Genomic DNA, 15850 nt, shown 5'->3' with positions numbered 1-15850 from the left:
GGTTCCCAGCCGCTACCACTTTGCGCGCTCTGCAGTGCCTGAGTTGCATGAGCACGTGGTCAGCTAAATAACCCGAAGCTTGAAGAATGCCGTTGCCTGCAAGGTTCACCTCACCACTGACACCTGGACGAGTGCGTTCGGCCAGGGTCGATACATCTCCCTTACCGCGCACTGGGTGAACCTTGTGGAGCCTGGCAGCGATTCCTCACCTGCTACGGCGCGGGTGTTGCCCACGCCGCAAACAGCTGCACCGCCGTCCCTCCCACTGGATAACAACAGCAGCACCTACCTCTCTGACTCCTTCTCCTCCAACGCATCTCAAAGCTGTACCTCATCCGGAAACGCTAACCCAGCTCCAGCAGCAGTAGGATCGTGGAAGCAGTGCAGCACAGCTGTTGGCATGCGTCAGCAAGCGTTGCTGAAGCTGATCTGCCTTGGGGATAAGCAGCACACAGGGGAGGAAATTTGGAGGGGAATAAAGGAACAGACGGATTTGTGGCTGGCACCGCTGGACCTGAAACCGGGCATGAAGCTAGACACCTGGCACGAACTGGCAATGTACGCAATAGAGGTACTGGCTTGCCCGGCAGCCAGCGTTATGTCGGAATGCTGTTTCAGTGCTGCCGGAGGCATCGTCACAGATCGGCGTATCCGCCTCTCCACAGAAAATGCAGACCGTCTTACTCAAATTAAAATGAATCAATCCTGGATTGGAAACGACTACGCAACACTCCAGGACCCCAACCAAGTAACATGACCAATGAACATCTGGGATGGTTTAGCGTTTCCGGTCCCTGTTTATTGAACCTCTCATCTTTATTACATTTATGACTGCATGGCGACAAAAAGCATTGCTGCTATATCCGCACGCTTTTTGTCCTCATGCAAGGCCGGTGTTGTTGTGTCTCAAAAAGCATGGCCTTCTCCTCCTGCGCCTGCTCCTGTTCCATCACGTGTGCTGCTGCTGCTGCTGCGTTAGCGTTGCCGCCCGGTCCCTGTTTATGGAACCTCTTATCTTTATTACATTTATGACTGCATGGCGGTACAAAGCATGCTATCCGCACGCTTTTTGTCCTCATGCAAGGCCTGGGTTGTTGTGTCTCACAAAGCGTGGCCTTCTCCTCCTGCGCCTCCTCCTGTTCCATCACGTGTGCTGCTGCTGCTGCTGCTGGGTTAGCGTGCCGCCCTGTCCCTGTTCATTGAACCTCTTATCTTTATTACATTTATGACTGCATGCATGGCGGTAAAAAGCATGCTATCCGCACGCTTCTTGTCCTCATGCAAGGCCTGGGTTGTTGTGTCTCAAAGCGTGGCCTTCTCCTCCTGCGCCTCCTCCTGTTCCATCACGTGTGCTGCTGCTGGTGCTGGGTTAGCGTTACCGGTCCCTGTTTATGGAACCTCTTATCTTTATTACATTTATGACTGCATGGCGGTACAAAGCATGCTATCCGCACGCTTTTTGTCCTCATGCAAGGCCTGGGTTGTTGTGTCTCACAAAGCGTGGCCTTCTCCTCCTGCGCCTCCTCCTGTTCCATCACATCTGCTGCTGCTGCTGCTGCTGCTGGGTTAGCGTGCCGCCCTGTCCCTGTTTATTGAACCTCTTATCTTTATTACATTTATGACTGCATGCATGGCGGTAAAAAGCATGCTATCCGCACGCTTCTTGTCCTCATGCAAGGCCTGGGTTGTTGTGTCTCAAAGCGTGGCCTTCTCCTCCTGCGCCTCCTCCTGTTCCATCACGTGTGCTGCTGCTGGTGCTGGGTTAGCGTTACCGGTCCCTTTTCCTGGAACCTCTTCTCTGTATTACACTTATATGGCATGGCGACAAAAAGCATGTTACCTGTGCAAAGAAACATGACATTCTCCACATTTAAAAGATAGTTTTTCCTTTGAAACTTTACAATCAATTTTCTCAAAAACTATAAGCTCTTTTTCAAATATTTTTTTCCCCTTGTACCCACTCCCAAGGTGCACATACCCTGCTAATTTGGGGTATGTAGCATGTAAGGAAGCTTTACAAAGCACGAAAGTTCGGGTCCCCATTGACTTCCATTATGTTCGGAGTTCGGCGCGAACACCCGAACATCGCGGCGATGTTCGGCGAACGTTCGCGAACCCGAACATCTAGGTGTTCGCCCAACACTAGTTTTCACCAGCAGAGAAGAACTACGATATAGGCAACAGAGAGCTCCTAGCCATTAAATTGGCCTTCGAGGAATGGCGCCACTGGCTAGAAGGAGCAGAACATACGATTACCGTTTACACTGATCACAAAAATTTGGAGTACATTGAGGGGGCTAAGAGATTGAGTCCCTGTCAGGCTCGGTGGTCACTGTTTTTCTCGAGATTCAGATTTGTAATTACGTACACTCCGGGTAGCAAAAACATTAAAGCAGATGCTTTGTCCAGATGCTTTGAGCCAGAGACAGCACAGCCCTCAGACCCAGAGACTATTATCCCACAGAGAGTAGTGTTGGCAGCCACAGAGACCTGGAGAAACTGGATGGAGACTTTAAGTCCCTTCCAGCAGGATGTCCCTGAAGGAAAGCCTGAAGGGGTGATGTTTGTACCACTGCCATTTCGTCTCTAGATATTGCAGTTGTTCCACTCCCACAAGAATGCTGGACATCCTTGGGCCACCAGAACACTGGACCTCGTTGCCAGGTGTGCTTGGTGGCCTTCATTAACAACTGACTGCAAGGAGTATGTTAGAGAGTGTGCAGTGTGTGCGAGAAGCAAACCCTCCCGTCTGACACCTGTGGGAACGTTGCAGCCTTTGCCCACCCCGAGTGAACCGTGGACCGATTTGTCCATGGATTTTGTGGGTGAGCTTCCGAAGTCTGAGGGCATGTCGGTCATTTGGGTGGTAGTCGACCGTTTCAGTAAAATGGCCCATTTTGTGCCCCTGAAAGGACTCCCCTCGGCCCAGGAGTTGGCCGATCTTTTCATCATCCACATTTTCCGGCTACATGGCATTCCGGAAAACATTGTGTCAGATCGGGGAGTCCAATTTATTTCCAAATTTTGGAGGGCATTTTGTCATCAAATGGGCATGGAACTGTCGTTTTTGTCAGGCTACCACCCACAAACCAATGGGCAGACTGAGAGAATTAATCAGTCATTGGAACAATTTCTAAGGTGTTATGTTACGGATGCACAAAATGATTGGGTCAAATTCTTGCCGTTTGCAGAATTTGCGCACAATAATTTGAAAAGCTCTTCCTCTGGATTTTCTTCGTTTCAGGTGGTAACTGGAAAGTTGCCTAAGTTCTCCCCACTCCCAGTAGCTTCCACCCTGTTTCCAGCTTTGGAGGCTTGGCAAACGTCGTTTAAAAACATTTGGGGGATCGTGAAAAGTAATTTGGAGAAGGCTTTTCAAAGTCAGAAAGATCAAGCTGACAAGAGACGCTCCTTAGAGTGGAAGCTCCGGCCAGGAGACTTGGTCTGGGTGTCCACGCGTCATTTGACCCTGAAACAGCCCTCGCCCAAGTTAGGACCCAGATTTGTGGGCCCTTTTTCAGTAACCAGGAAGATCAACAATGTTACTTATGCCATTGATCTTCCTGCAAGCATGCGTGGTGTAAGATCCTTTCATGTGTCCCTGCTTAAGCCAGCAGTGCATGTAGGTTCCACTCCTCCTCCTCCTGTGATGGTAGATGACCAACCTGAGTACGAAGTAGAAAAGATTTTAGATTCACGTGTTGTACAGAACTCAGTGCAGTATCTGGTTCACTGGAAAGGGTATGGCATTGAGGAGAGAACGTGGGTACCTGAGTGTCGCATGCATGCCGATAAATTAAAGAGGGAGTTCCACACCTTATATCCTGAGAAACCGGGTAGGAGCTGTCCGGAGTCCACTCCTCAGGGGGGGGTACTGTGAGAAAACGCGGAAAAGCCGCCGCGAGTACTCAAGATAAGGCGGCTGATTCCGCGTTCAACATGGCGGATTCCGCGTCCGAAGCGGTGGTTTGCACGCATAGGCCTACATCTGTCCGCATGGCGGAACGCGGAGAAACCGCCGCGTGCTCGGATAGCGGTGCGGCTGGTTCCGTGTCCTGCACAGCGGATACATTGCAAAACAGATCTGGTGTGGCTGGGACTGATAGTCCACACAGGTTCAGAAGGACGCGCACGCGCGTTGAGAGGCAGAGCTTTTATGACAGCCAGAAAGGTGTCAGCTGACCAAGACGGTCAGCTGACAAATTTACCACTTCCCATTGGTCCAGCACTTAGGGGAGGCCCTGGAGAGCGCTAGGGTATATATACTGGATGCTGGTCATTTCTCTGGTGTCTGCCGTTGCGATCACTACGTGGTAGCACTCAGACCTTTTGCTAATCTGTGTTGTTATTCTCTGTTATACTTCAGACTAGTTCCAGGGTGTTGATGATCAAGGAACTCACACCCAAGACTAGGGGATTGTATTATCGTTCTGTTATACTTCAGGCTAGTTCCAGGGTGTTGATGATCAAGGAACTCACACCCAAGACTAGGGAACTGTGTTAACATTCTGTTATACTTCAGACTAGTTCCAGGGTGTTGATGATCAAGGAACTTACACCCAAGACTAGGGAACTGTATTACCTCTCTGTTATATATCAGACTAGTTCCAGGGTGTTGATGATCACGGAGCTCACACCTAAAGAATAGGCATTGTTTATATCTGTTATGACTTCCTGCTCTCCTGACCACTCTCTTGATCTCTGAATTGGTACTTCGCTATATCTGATACTCTGTTGCCAAACTCTGCTTGTCCTTGGATTCCGTTTCTGTCTCCTGTCTTTGTACCTGATCTGTCTGTCTGTTGCCGACCTGGCCTGTCCGACCTCGAGAACTCTTTCCCCTGTTGGGAGATAGTTCACAGACCTGTCAGTGACACTTCACCTCGGGTGTCACTCACACTCTGGTCCTTCCCTCTCACTGCCTGGCTCCGCCCCTTGGGGAGCCTCAGGCCATTGGAAGGAAGCTGTTCTTTAGGCAGTATCTCCTACTGCCTTGCACCCCCTGTACGGGTGCTTTTCTCAAAGTATTACTGTTGCACCAAACACTCAGTTATTACTCAGGTGTCCAGAGGTTAGAGATATATCTGTATTCTCGGTGATACTGCAGATCACCGGTAATCAGATTCTCTCTGTGTTACACCGATCGTTACACCTTTAAGTGCATTTATAGTATTCTAATCTCATCTTGAAAGACTGGTAACTCTACCAACTCCTTACTTGATCCCTTTCAATTTGGATTCCGCACACACCATTCCACTGAGACTGTCCTCACGAAAGTTGCTAATGACCTACTGGTAGCTAAATCCAAAGGCCAGTTCTCCATTCTTATACTCCTTGACCTTTCCTCTGCCTTTGACACGGTTGATCATGCTCTGCTTCTGCAGACACTGTCATCTTTAGGAATCAAGGGACAAGCACATTCCTGGATCTCCTCTTATCTCTCTGGACGCTCTTACACTATGTCCTTCTCTACCACCAATTCCTCCCCACACCCACTGTCTGTTGGTGTACCTCAAGGCTCTGTTCTTGGGCCACTTCTTTTCTCAATCTACACTCATGGCCTGGGACAACTAATTAACTGTTTTGGCTACCAGTATCACCTCTATGTGGATGACACCCAAATCTATCTCTCAGCTCCTGATCTGTCATCGCTACTATCTAGAGTCCCTGACTGTCTACGTGCCTTTTCTGCATTCATGTCCTCCCGCTTCCTCAAACTCAACATGAGTAAGACGGAAATTGTGATTTTTCCACCATCGCAATCTACACCCCCACCAATTGCAACCATAACTGTAGACAACACATAAATAACCTCAACCACTAAGGCCCGCTGCTTGGGGGTTATACTTGACTCTCCTTTAAACCTCACATTTCCTCATTAACCACCGCCTGCTACTTCCAGCTCAAAAATATATTCCGTATCCGTCCCTTCCTCACACAAGAGGCCACCAAAATGCTTGTTCATGCCTTAATCATCTCCCGCCTAGACTACTGCAACACCCTGCTCTGTGGTCTACCAAAAAACAGGCTATCATCTCTACAATCCCTTCTAAATTCAGCCGCCCGCCTCATTCATTTCTCCACACGCTCTTCCGACGCAGCCCCACTGTGCCATTCTCTCCACTGGTTACCTATTACCCAGAGGATCCAGTTCAAACTCCTGACTCTAGCATACAAAGCCATCCACGAGTTGTCTCCTCCATACATCTCCTCACTAATCTCAAGATATTGTCCCTCCCGCAACCTCCGCTCCTCCCAAGAAATTCTCCTGGCCTCTAAGCTGATCACCTCCTCTCATGCTCGCATCCAGGACTTTACACGAGCATCATCCCTTATCTGGAACTCTCTTCCACAGCCTGTACGTCATGCTCCAAACCTGGACATCTTCAAACACTCTTAAAACACACCTTTTCAAGCAAGCTTATAACATTCTATGGCTTCAATTCATCAAGCATTACCGCATTCGGTAATGCTGAAAACAGCTGAGTTAACGGAGCACTTAAGAAAATGTTAATTCATCAAAGCTGTTACCGAATGAGAAGCTGAAATCACAGAGCAATGAGATAAATTACCGACTTGTGCTCAACACATGTCAGCAAATGTCAGTAAATGTTAATTCATCAAGGTTACCACATTCGCTAGCACATTCGGTGTTTATCTCCAGCTCTCCCCTGTCGTTACAGGCTTCGAAAGCCTTCTGTGTGAATGTTTTCCTGATTAACAGGAGCAGGCAGCCAATAGAAACAGCCCCTGTTCTCCTGCAAGTGCTGCTGATAGGTCACACAGGCTTCTCCACACAAGCTTCCAGACCTCCCAGGCAGTGAGCAGAGATAACGGGACAAAATATATCCCTAGATGTCCTTCGGTGGTTTAACCCTTTGAGTCCCTGTTTGAATATACAAAGATGCATGTGGTGAAATCACCAAGCATGGCATTTGTAAAGTCTCCAGGAAGTTTATCTACGTTGTGGCAAAGAAGTAAAATGTTAAGAAACACTGATGGACAGATTCAGAGCAGCAGAGGCAGTATAAGTAACAGTAAATATAACACACGTTTACATGTAAAGGGATGTCTGGATGCCTTCTATTGTTATCAGCTTGTAACAACACAGAGACATTCCAAGCTGCTCTGCACCACTCTGCCGTTATCTAACAGCCTTTGATGAACTGAAGCCGTAGTACTTCGGTAACTTAACGAACCTCTACCGCACATGGGAAAATATTGATGAATTAGCACAGTGAAGTGTAAAATACCGAATGCGGTATTTTAAGGACTGGGGTTTTGTTATCGAACACCCTTTGATGAATTGAAGCCTATAGCCCTTATTTACTTCTCTGTCACATTGTAATCATAGGCAAAGAATCACTGCCTCATCCATCCTCCACCCCCTTACCTAGTGTGTCCCCCACTAGATTGTACGCTCGCAAGGGCAGGGTCCTCCTCCTAATGTTTACTGTTCTTGTCACAATATTTGTGCTGCTTGGAAGTCTGCTGTACATTTGTTAGTATATCTATGTTCCCCTTGTCGTCTTATTGTGCTTTGTAAAGCGCTGCAGAATATGTTGGCGCTATATAAATAAAAAATAAAAATAATAATAATAATAATAATGGGAGGCAGCTGGGAGATCAATAGCATTTGTGCCTTTATAGTGGCTATAGCATGTATTGTGTTTGCATAGAATATACGTAGTGCTCAGTATATACAGTACTGTACATGTGATGAAGATATACTGTGCTGTTACTCACCTATACAGGTAACAGTGGGTGGAGTCCACTGCTGGGAGGTACGAGGATTACTACATGTCATTCTGGCTGATGATGGGTAATATCCAGGTTTGCAGTGTACTGTTATCACTTCCCTTCTGTCATAGTACTGCTTGTCTGCAGAGAGACGCTCCAGGTTTTCTATAGTCGGTCTTCTGCATTGTGCTGTGAGATAAGATAACACAGATCATTATATTGTATATACAGTGTAATAAATATTATTATCCTGTGAGGAATAAATCCCTTTGATTCTGATCACAGAGTAAACAATGGGTGTCAGTCTGCTAGTGTGTCGCTACCTTTATTCTTGTCATTTCCAGTTCTGCTGCTTTATAATCATCAGTGCTAATGTCTGATGACTGCAGAAATGATGAGTAAGGCTCCGCCCCTTCCCAACATGTGACCACACTATTGGCTATATATACTGGTATAGAAGGAGCTGACAATGGCTGCTGATATGTCTGATAACTGCAGGAATGAGTAAGGCCACGCCCCTTCCCACCATGTGAACACACTGTTGGCTATATATACTGGTATAGGAGGAGCTGACAATGGCTGCTGATATGTCTGATGACTGCAGGAATGAGTAAGACCCCACCCCCTTCCCACCATGTGACCACGCTGTTGGCTATATATACTGGTATAGGAGGACCTGACAATGGCTGCTGATATGTCTGATGACTGCAGGAATGAGTAAGGCCACGCCCCTTCCCACCATGTGAACACGCTGTTGGCTATATATACTGGTATAGGAGGAGCTGACAATGGATGCTGATATGTCTGATGGTTGCAGGAATGAGTAAGGCCCTGCCCCTTCCCACCATGTAACCACACTATCTATAAATTCTATATATATAAAATCGGATGTATGTATGTATGTATGCAGTGGCGTAGCCAAGGAGCTATGGGCCCCGATGCAAGTTTTACAATGGGGCCCCCCCAAGCACTCTATACATAACAATTGATACGGCGCACCAAAATCTGCCAATGGCAACTACACTGACAGAGGTGCAAGAAGGGGGTGGGGAACAGGCGTACGTACAAAAAGGGCGCCCGGACAAAAAGGGCGCGGGGTGTAAACTCTAAATAATAATGAATCATTAATAGGGTTTATAAAAATAGTGTGCTATATTTCGTTTACAAATAATGTTTAACAAAATTATAAATCATTAAATAATGTTTATGAAATCGGAAATTGTGAAAACGTTAATCTTCCCTTTTTCAAAAGTTAAACTTATAATTACGTTTATTAAAAAAACAATAATACATGTTTAAATGTTATAATGTTATATTATTGTGAATAACCTTCATTTATGGTTTGTTCTTATAATAAAATCTGAAAATATTATTTATAACGATGATATAAATATAAGTACGTTCGTAATAAGTGTTGTAAAACATTAGTAATTATTACTAAAATTTTACTAAAACTATACCTAATCCTACTCTTACACAGAACCCTCCCTGTACCTATCCCTAACCCCTAGACCCCCCTGTTGGTGCCTAAACCTAAGACCCCCCTGTTGGTGCCTAAACCTAAGACTCCCCTTGTTGGTACCTAAGTAACCCTCCCTGTACCTACCCCTAACCCCTAGACCCCCCTGTTGGTGCCTAAACCTAAGACCCCCCCTGTTGGTGCCTAAACCTAAGACCCCCCCTGTTGGTGCCTAAACCTAAGACCCCACTGTTGGTGCCTAAACCTAAGACCCCCCTGTTGGTGCCTAAACCTAAGACCCCCCTGTTGGTGCCTAAACCTAAGACCCCACTGTTGGTGCCTAATCCTAAGACCCCCCTGTTGGTGCCTAAACCTAATACCCCCCTGTTGGTGCCTAAACCTAAGACCCCCCCTGTTGGTGCCTAAACCTAAGACCCCCCTGTTGGTGCCTAAACCTAAGACCCCCCTGTTGGTGCCTAAACCTAAGACCCCCCTGGTGGTGCCTAAACCTAAGACCCCCCTTTATTATGTGGATAATGGGAGTGCATGGCGGCGCCCTTTTTGTCCACTAGCTGCCTGCGCCCTTTTTTCCCGGCTCCGGGGAACAGTGTGTTAATGATTACCACTATTCATAGCATCTATAGAAGTGATTATTATGAGCACAGGACCAATAGAGAGCTAATACTGCAGTTGAGGGAGGGCCCTTCGGGGCCCCTCTGGCCCAAGGGCCCCGATGCGGTTGCTACCTCTGCACCCCCTATTGCTACGCCCCTGTATGTATGTGTGTATGTGTGTATGTATGTATGTATGTATGTATGTATGTATGCGCCGCGATCACTCGAAAACGGCTTGACCGATTTGAACAAAACTTGGTATGCAGATCCCTTACTACCTGGGATGATATGTTCTGGGGGTCTCAAGTCCCCCCTGCACTCCTGGGCAGAGCTACAAACAGCAAATCAGATTTCACCCTTTCAAGTCAATGGAATAAATGTAAAAGGCTGCCATTCTCACAGTAATCAAGCCAGAGTCCCCACACTTGGCACAGTTGGTCACTTGGTGCACACACACGTTACACCTAGTCTGCAGTGATTAATCAAGCAGAAGCTGAGCAGGTCAGCCAATCGTTGGTGAGGGCTTCAGTTGCATATAGACAATGGCTATATGACCAGCAGCCTGCAGGCTTTATAAAGCAGCAGAGGACTGTTTGGGAGTGAGTATTTCCCTTTGTGTGTTTGGTAAGTTTCAGAGCAGTTGGAGACAGGCTCTTGGGGGTGGCAGCTCCAGGGCTTGACTACGCTCACATATGGTGTTACATGCTGGTTCTGGGGCCCCGGGCAGTGAGAGTTCCCGGGGCCCCAGGCTGGCTTGTGCACCATTGTTTTTAATTTTATTGTAGATTCCCATGCAGTTTAGTTAGGAGGGGGGCAGATGAGAGGGAATATCCTGCACGCTGGTGCCCCCTGCTGGTCATATAGCCATTGTCTATATGCAACTGAAGCCCTCTCCAACGATTGGCTGACCTGCTCAGCTTCTGCTTGATTAATCACTGCAGACTAGGTGTAATGTGTGTGTGCACTTCTTATTGGCTTATAAGCAGCCTGCAGGCTTTATAAAGCAGCAGAGGACTGTTTGGGAGTGAGTATTTCCCTTTGTGTGTTTGGTAAGTTTCAGAGCAGTTGGGGACAGGCTCTTGGGGGTGGCAGCTCCAGGGCTTGACTGCGCTCACATATGGTGTTACATGCTGGTTCTGGGGCCCCGGGCAGTGAGAGATCCCGGGGCCCCAGGCTGGCTTGTGCACCATTGTTTTTAATTTTATTGTAGATTCCCATGCAGTTTAGTTAGGAGGGGGGCAGATGAGAGGGAATATCCTGCACGCTGGTGCCCCCTGCTGGTCATATAGCCATTGTCTATATGCAACTGAAGCCCTCTCCAACGATTGGCTGACCTGCTCAGCTTCTGCTTGATTAATCACTGCAGACTAGGTGTAACGTGTGTGTGCACTTCTTATTGGCTTATAAGCAGCCTGCAGGCTTTATAAAGCAGCAGAGAACTGTTTAGGAGTGAGTATTTCCCTTTGTGTGTTTGGTAAGGAACCTGAAGCCTCACAAACTTTGTCATTGAGTGACTGTGTGTCAAGGTTACAAAAAGTGGGCGGAGCCAAAAACAAATTTCACAGGGAAAATATAAACTGAAGCCATTCTTAAGGCATGTACACACTCCTGATTCATTCAAATGACGGGTTGGCAGACCCACCCACGAGGCAGCTGTTCTGCCGACAGTTTCTCCGTGTGTACAGTCTGTCGGCAGGTTGATAAGGCTGGTTTTGACTGATCCGCTTGGTGAAACTTTCGGCAGAATGGCTGACCCACGGGCGGGTCTCCCGACCCGTCGTTTGGATGAATCAGGTGTGTTTACGCGCCTTTACACTGTTAATGGCAGGGTTCTCAAACTTTGCCTAGTTGGTCACTTGGTGAATGGGATTAAGATTCAAGAAAGTGGGTGGAGACTACAACAGCCAATCAAAATTCACCTATTGATTTTCAAGGAGAATATTTACATTGCTGCCATTCCTATACTCTTAATGGCAGAAGCCTCAAACCTGGTACAGTCGTTCATTGGGTGACAAGAGTTCAAATTCTGAAAAGGGGGCAGAGCCACAAACAGTCAATCAGATTTGTTTGATTTCTATGGGAATATACAAATTATTGATACCAAGGACCCCAAAGCTCATAAACTTGGTCATTGAGTGACTGTATGTCAAGGTCAGAAAAAGTGGGCGGAGCCAATAACTAAACTTTTTATATGGGAAAATATAAACTGCATCCATTTTTACACTGTTAATGGCAGGGTTCTCAAACTTAACACAGTTTGTCACTAAGTGACTGGGATTAATATTCAGGAAAGAGGGTGGAGCTTATAACAGCCAATCACAATTCACCTATTGATTTTCAAGGGGAATATTTGTGTAACGATCGGTGTCAGCACACAGAGAGAATCTGATTATTGGTGATCTGCAGTATCACCAAGAATACAGTTTTATACCCGATTATGGATGATCTGCAAAATCACCAATAATACAAGTATAGCTAACCTCTGGACACCTGATAAAGTGTAAGTGTTTGGTGCTACAGTATATGAGCATGGACCACCTGAGGAGCAGGTGACCCTAGACCGTATAATGAGCATCTCCTAGTAAGCTTTGGAGATAAACAGAGAGCCAGTGATTCCCTGAACAGCTGGGAGTCAGACTCTACTGCAGTCAAAGGACTCCTATGAGATAGAGTCCCTGACTGGTTTGCAGAGAGGTCCCTCTGAGAGACAGGGAGTCCCTGCAGCTACTGGACACCCCACCATGTAATCAGATATGCAAAGGTACCGAATCAGAGAGCAGGAGAAGAGTCAACAGAGCAATAGGTCATAACAGATATAAAGCAGAGGCCTAATCTAGAGTGCGAGGTCTGTGGTCTCAACACTCAGGAACTGATCTAAAGAGTAACACAGCAATGACACAGTATCCCTAATCTTGGTTGTGAGGTCCGTGGTCTCAACACCCTGGAACTGGTCTAAAGAATAACACAGCAATGACACAGTCAGTAGCGTTCCTACCTAAGGGCGCAGGGGGGCGGGGCGCACCGGGTACCAGTCAGCCAGGGGGGTGTCGTCACGACCCCCCTACACCTGACTAAGGAGGGGAAGAGCAGCGCTAGGAGGAGGGGTGACAGCAGGGATAGCGGCGGGGAGGGGGAAATATCCCCCCCTCCCTCACCTGGGTCCCCCTCCTTCTGCCTCTCTTCTCTCCCCAAAAATGCGGGCAGCGGGCCGGTGGCAGTGGGCAGCGAGCAGGCGAGCACGGAGTATACTCACGTTACTTCCGCGTATCAGCCTGGAACGCTGCGTCGCCGTCACGTGCCTCTTCTGCGCCTCCAATCATTGGAGGCGCAGTAGAGGCACGTGACGGCGACGCAGCGTTCCAGGCTGATACGCGGAAGTAACGTGAGTATACTCCGCGCTCGCCTGCTCGCTGCCCACTGCCACCGGCCCGCTGCCCGCATTTTTGGGGGGAGAAGAGAGGCAGAAGGAGGGGGACCCAGGTGAGGGAGGGGGGGATATTTCCCCCTCCCCGCCGCTATCCCTGCTGTCACCCCTCCTTCTAGCTACACGGGGGGGGGGGGGGGAAGGAGCACTATACTACCTAAACTGGGGGCCACTATACTAGCTGGGGGCCACTATACTGGGGGCAGCTAAACGGGGGGGGGGGGACACTATACTAGCTACACTGGGGGCCACTATATTACCTATACTGGGGGGGCACCATACCAGCTACAATGGAGGCAACTATACTATCTAAACTGTGGGCCACTATACTAGCTATACTGGGGCAACTATGGGGGCCACTATACTAGCTATACTGGAGGGCAGCTGTACGGGGGCCACTATACAAACTACACTGGGGGCAGCAACACTACCTACATTGGGGGCAGCAGCTATGCTGCCTATCCTGGGGGCAACTATACTAGCTATATTGGGGCAACTATACTACCTTCACTGGGGGCAACTAGCTACCTATACTGGGGGCAACTGCTAGCTACCTATACTGGGGGCAGTGGCGGCACCGGGGGGGGTGCTTTGAAGCACCCCTTAAAATTCTCCAAGCACCCCCCAGCGTGAACTGACTTTCGGCATCTAATAGACGCCGTATCAGTTCACCGCAGCGGCAGAGCAGGGCTATAGTAAAATGTCCGAAGCCCTGCTCTGGAGACTTTGGGAGTTGCTGGCTGCAGAGGATCGTGGGAGCTGCGCACTGGACGGAGGCCGGAACAGGAGCTCTGCTGCAGGTGAGTAAATGTTTTGTTTTTTTTTTCTTTTTAATTTATATTAGCAGCCAGGGGTAGCATTTATGTTCTGGCCAGGTCTGCTACACGATTGAAGTGTTTTCTGGACAGGTCTGCCACACGATTGCATGTATTTTCTGGGCAAATCTGCCGACATGATTGAACGTATTCTCTGGGCAAATCTGCCGACATGATTGCATGTATTTTCTGGGCAAATCTGCTGACATGATTGCATGGATTTTCTGGGCAAATCTGCCGACATGATTGAACGTATTCTCTGGGCAAATCTGCAGACCTGATTGAACGTATTCTCTGGGCAAATCTGCCGACATGATTGAACGTATTCTCTGGGCAAATCTGCCGACATGATTGAATGTATTCTCTGGGCAAATCTGCCGACATGATCGAACGTATTCTCTGGGCAAATCTGCCGACATGATTGAACGTATTCTCTGGGCAAATCTGCCGACATGATTGAACGTATTCTCTGGGCAAATCTGCCGACATGATTGAACGTATTCTCTGGGCAAATCTGCCGACATGATTGAACGTATTCTCTGGGCAAATCTGCCGACATGATTGAACGTATTCTCTGGGCAAATCTGCCGACATGATTGAACGTATTCTATGGGCAAATCTGCCGACATGATTGAACGTATTCTCTGGGCAAATCTGCCGACATGATTGCATGTATTTTCTGGGCAAATCTGCCGACATGATTGCATGTATTTTCTGGGCAAATCTGCCGACATGATTGAACGTATTCTCTGGGCAAATCTGCCGACATGATTGAGCGTATTCTCTGGGCAAATCTGCAGACATGATTGAACGTATTCTCTGGGCAAATCTGCAGACATGATTGAACGTATTCTCTGGGCAAATCTGCACACATTACGTGTATTTTCACCCAGGTTCACGTCAAATTACAGTTAGCTCCGCCCTCATCCGGTCATGGCCACGCTTCGCGCGCCGCATGTTATAGCGCCACCCACTTTTTTTTTGGGGGGGGGGGCCTTATAATACCCAGCACCGGGTGTCAAATACCCTAGGTACGCCACTGGACACAGTATCCCTAATCTTGGGTGTGAGGTCCGTGGTCTCAACACCTTGGAACTGGTCTAAAGTATAACACACTAATAACACAGTAATAACACAGTAATCTGGCTAAGTGTGAATTCCCAGGTCCACCTGGTTCTAACACACTGAGGGATCTGACTATGGTCTGAGTGCTAACACATAAGCATTCGCAACGGCAGACAACCAGCCACTGACATGCGAGAAGTATATATAGCAGAGCGCTCCTCAGCGCCGCCCAGTCCCATTCAACCAATCACCTACTGCGCTGAGATCAGCTGATCGTCCTGATCAGCTGATCCCTCTCCTATTGGCATAAAGGGCCTGCCTGTTAGCGCGGCATAGCTCTCCATCTGTGTGCACTACTAGGCTCAGACAAACCAGACGCATGCTGCTGCAGAGAAACCGCCGGTCTGCACGCGGAATCAGCCGCTGTCAGACCACGCGGCAGTGTCTCCGCAATCCATTACAATTTGCCATTCTTACACTGTTACTGGCAGAGGCCTTAAATCTGGTACAGTCAGTCATTGGGTGACTGGGGTTCAAATTCTAAAAAAGGGGGTGGCCAGTCATTGGGTGACTGGGGTTCAAATTCTAAAAAAGGGGCTGGGGCCATAAACAGCCAGATTTGTTTAATTTCAATGGTCAAAATGTAAAGTATTGATGCCAAGGACCCCAAAGCTCTTAAAGAGGATCTGTAACATAAAAAGATCCCCTGGGGGGTACTCACCTCGGGTGGGGG

At 48.1% G+C, this 15850-nt stretch overlaps 1 protein-coding gene across 5 annotated transcripts in view; it reads right to left on the bottom strand.

Annotated features, from left to right (window-relative positions):
- LOC137532532 (C4b-binding protein alpha chain-like) overlaps positions 1-15850 on the bottom strand; it is a 732640-nt gene that overhangs the window by 135300 nt on the left and 581490 nt on the right. For all 5 annotated transcript variants that reach the window (XM_068253140.1, XM_068253166.1, XM_068253147.1 and 2 more), the window contains one exon: positions 7747-7929. In XM_068253140.1, the coding sequence (XP_068109241.1) occupies positions 7747-7929 (183 nt within the window). The remainder of the gene's footprint in view (positions 1-7746; positions 7930-15850) is intronic.

The sequence above is a fragment of the Hyperolius riggenbachi genome, chromosome 1 (assembly GCF_040937935.1).
Source record: "Hyperolius riggenbachi isolate aHypRig1 chromosome 1, aHypRig1.pri, whole genome shotgun sequence".
In the NCBI taxonomy this organism is placed as follows: Eukaryota; Metazoa; Chordata; class Amphibia; order Anura; family Hyperoliidae; genus Hyperolius; species Hyperolius riggenbachi.
This window is presented reverse-complemented; position numbering and strand designations above follow the sequence as displayed.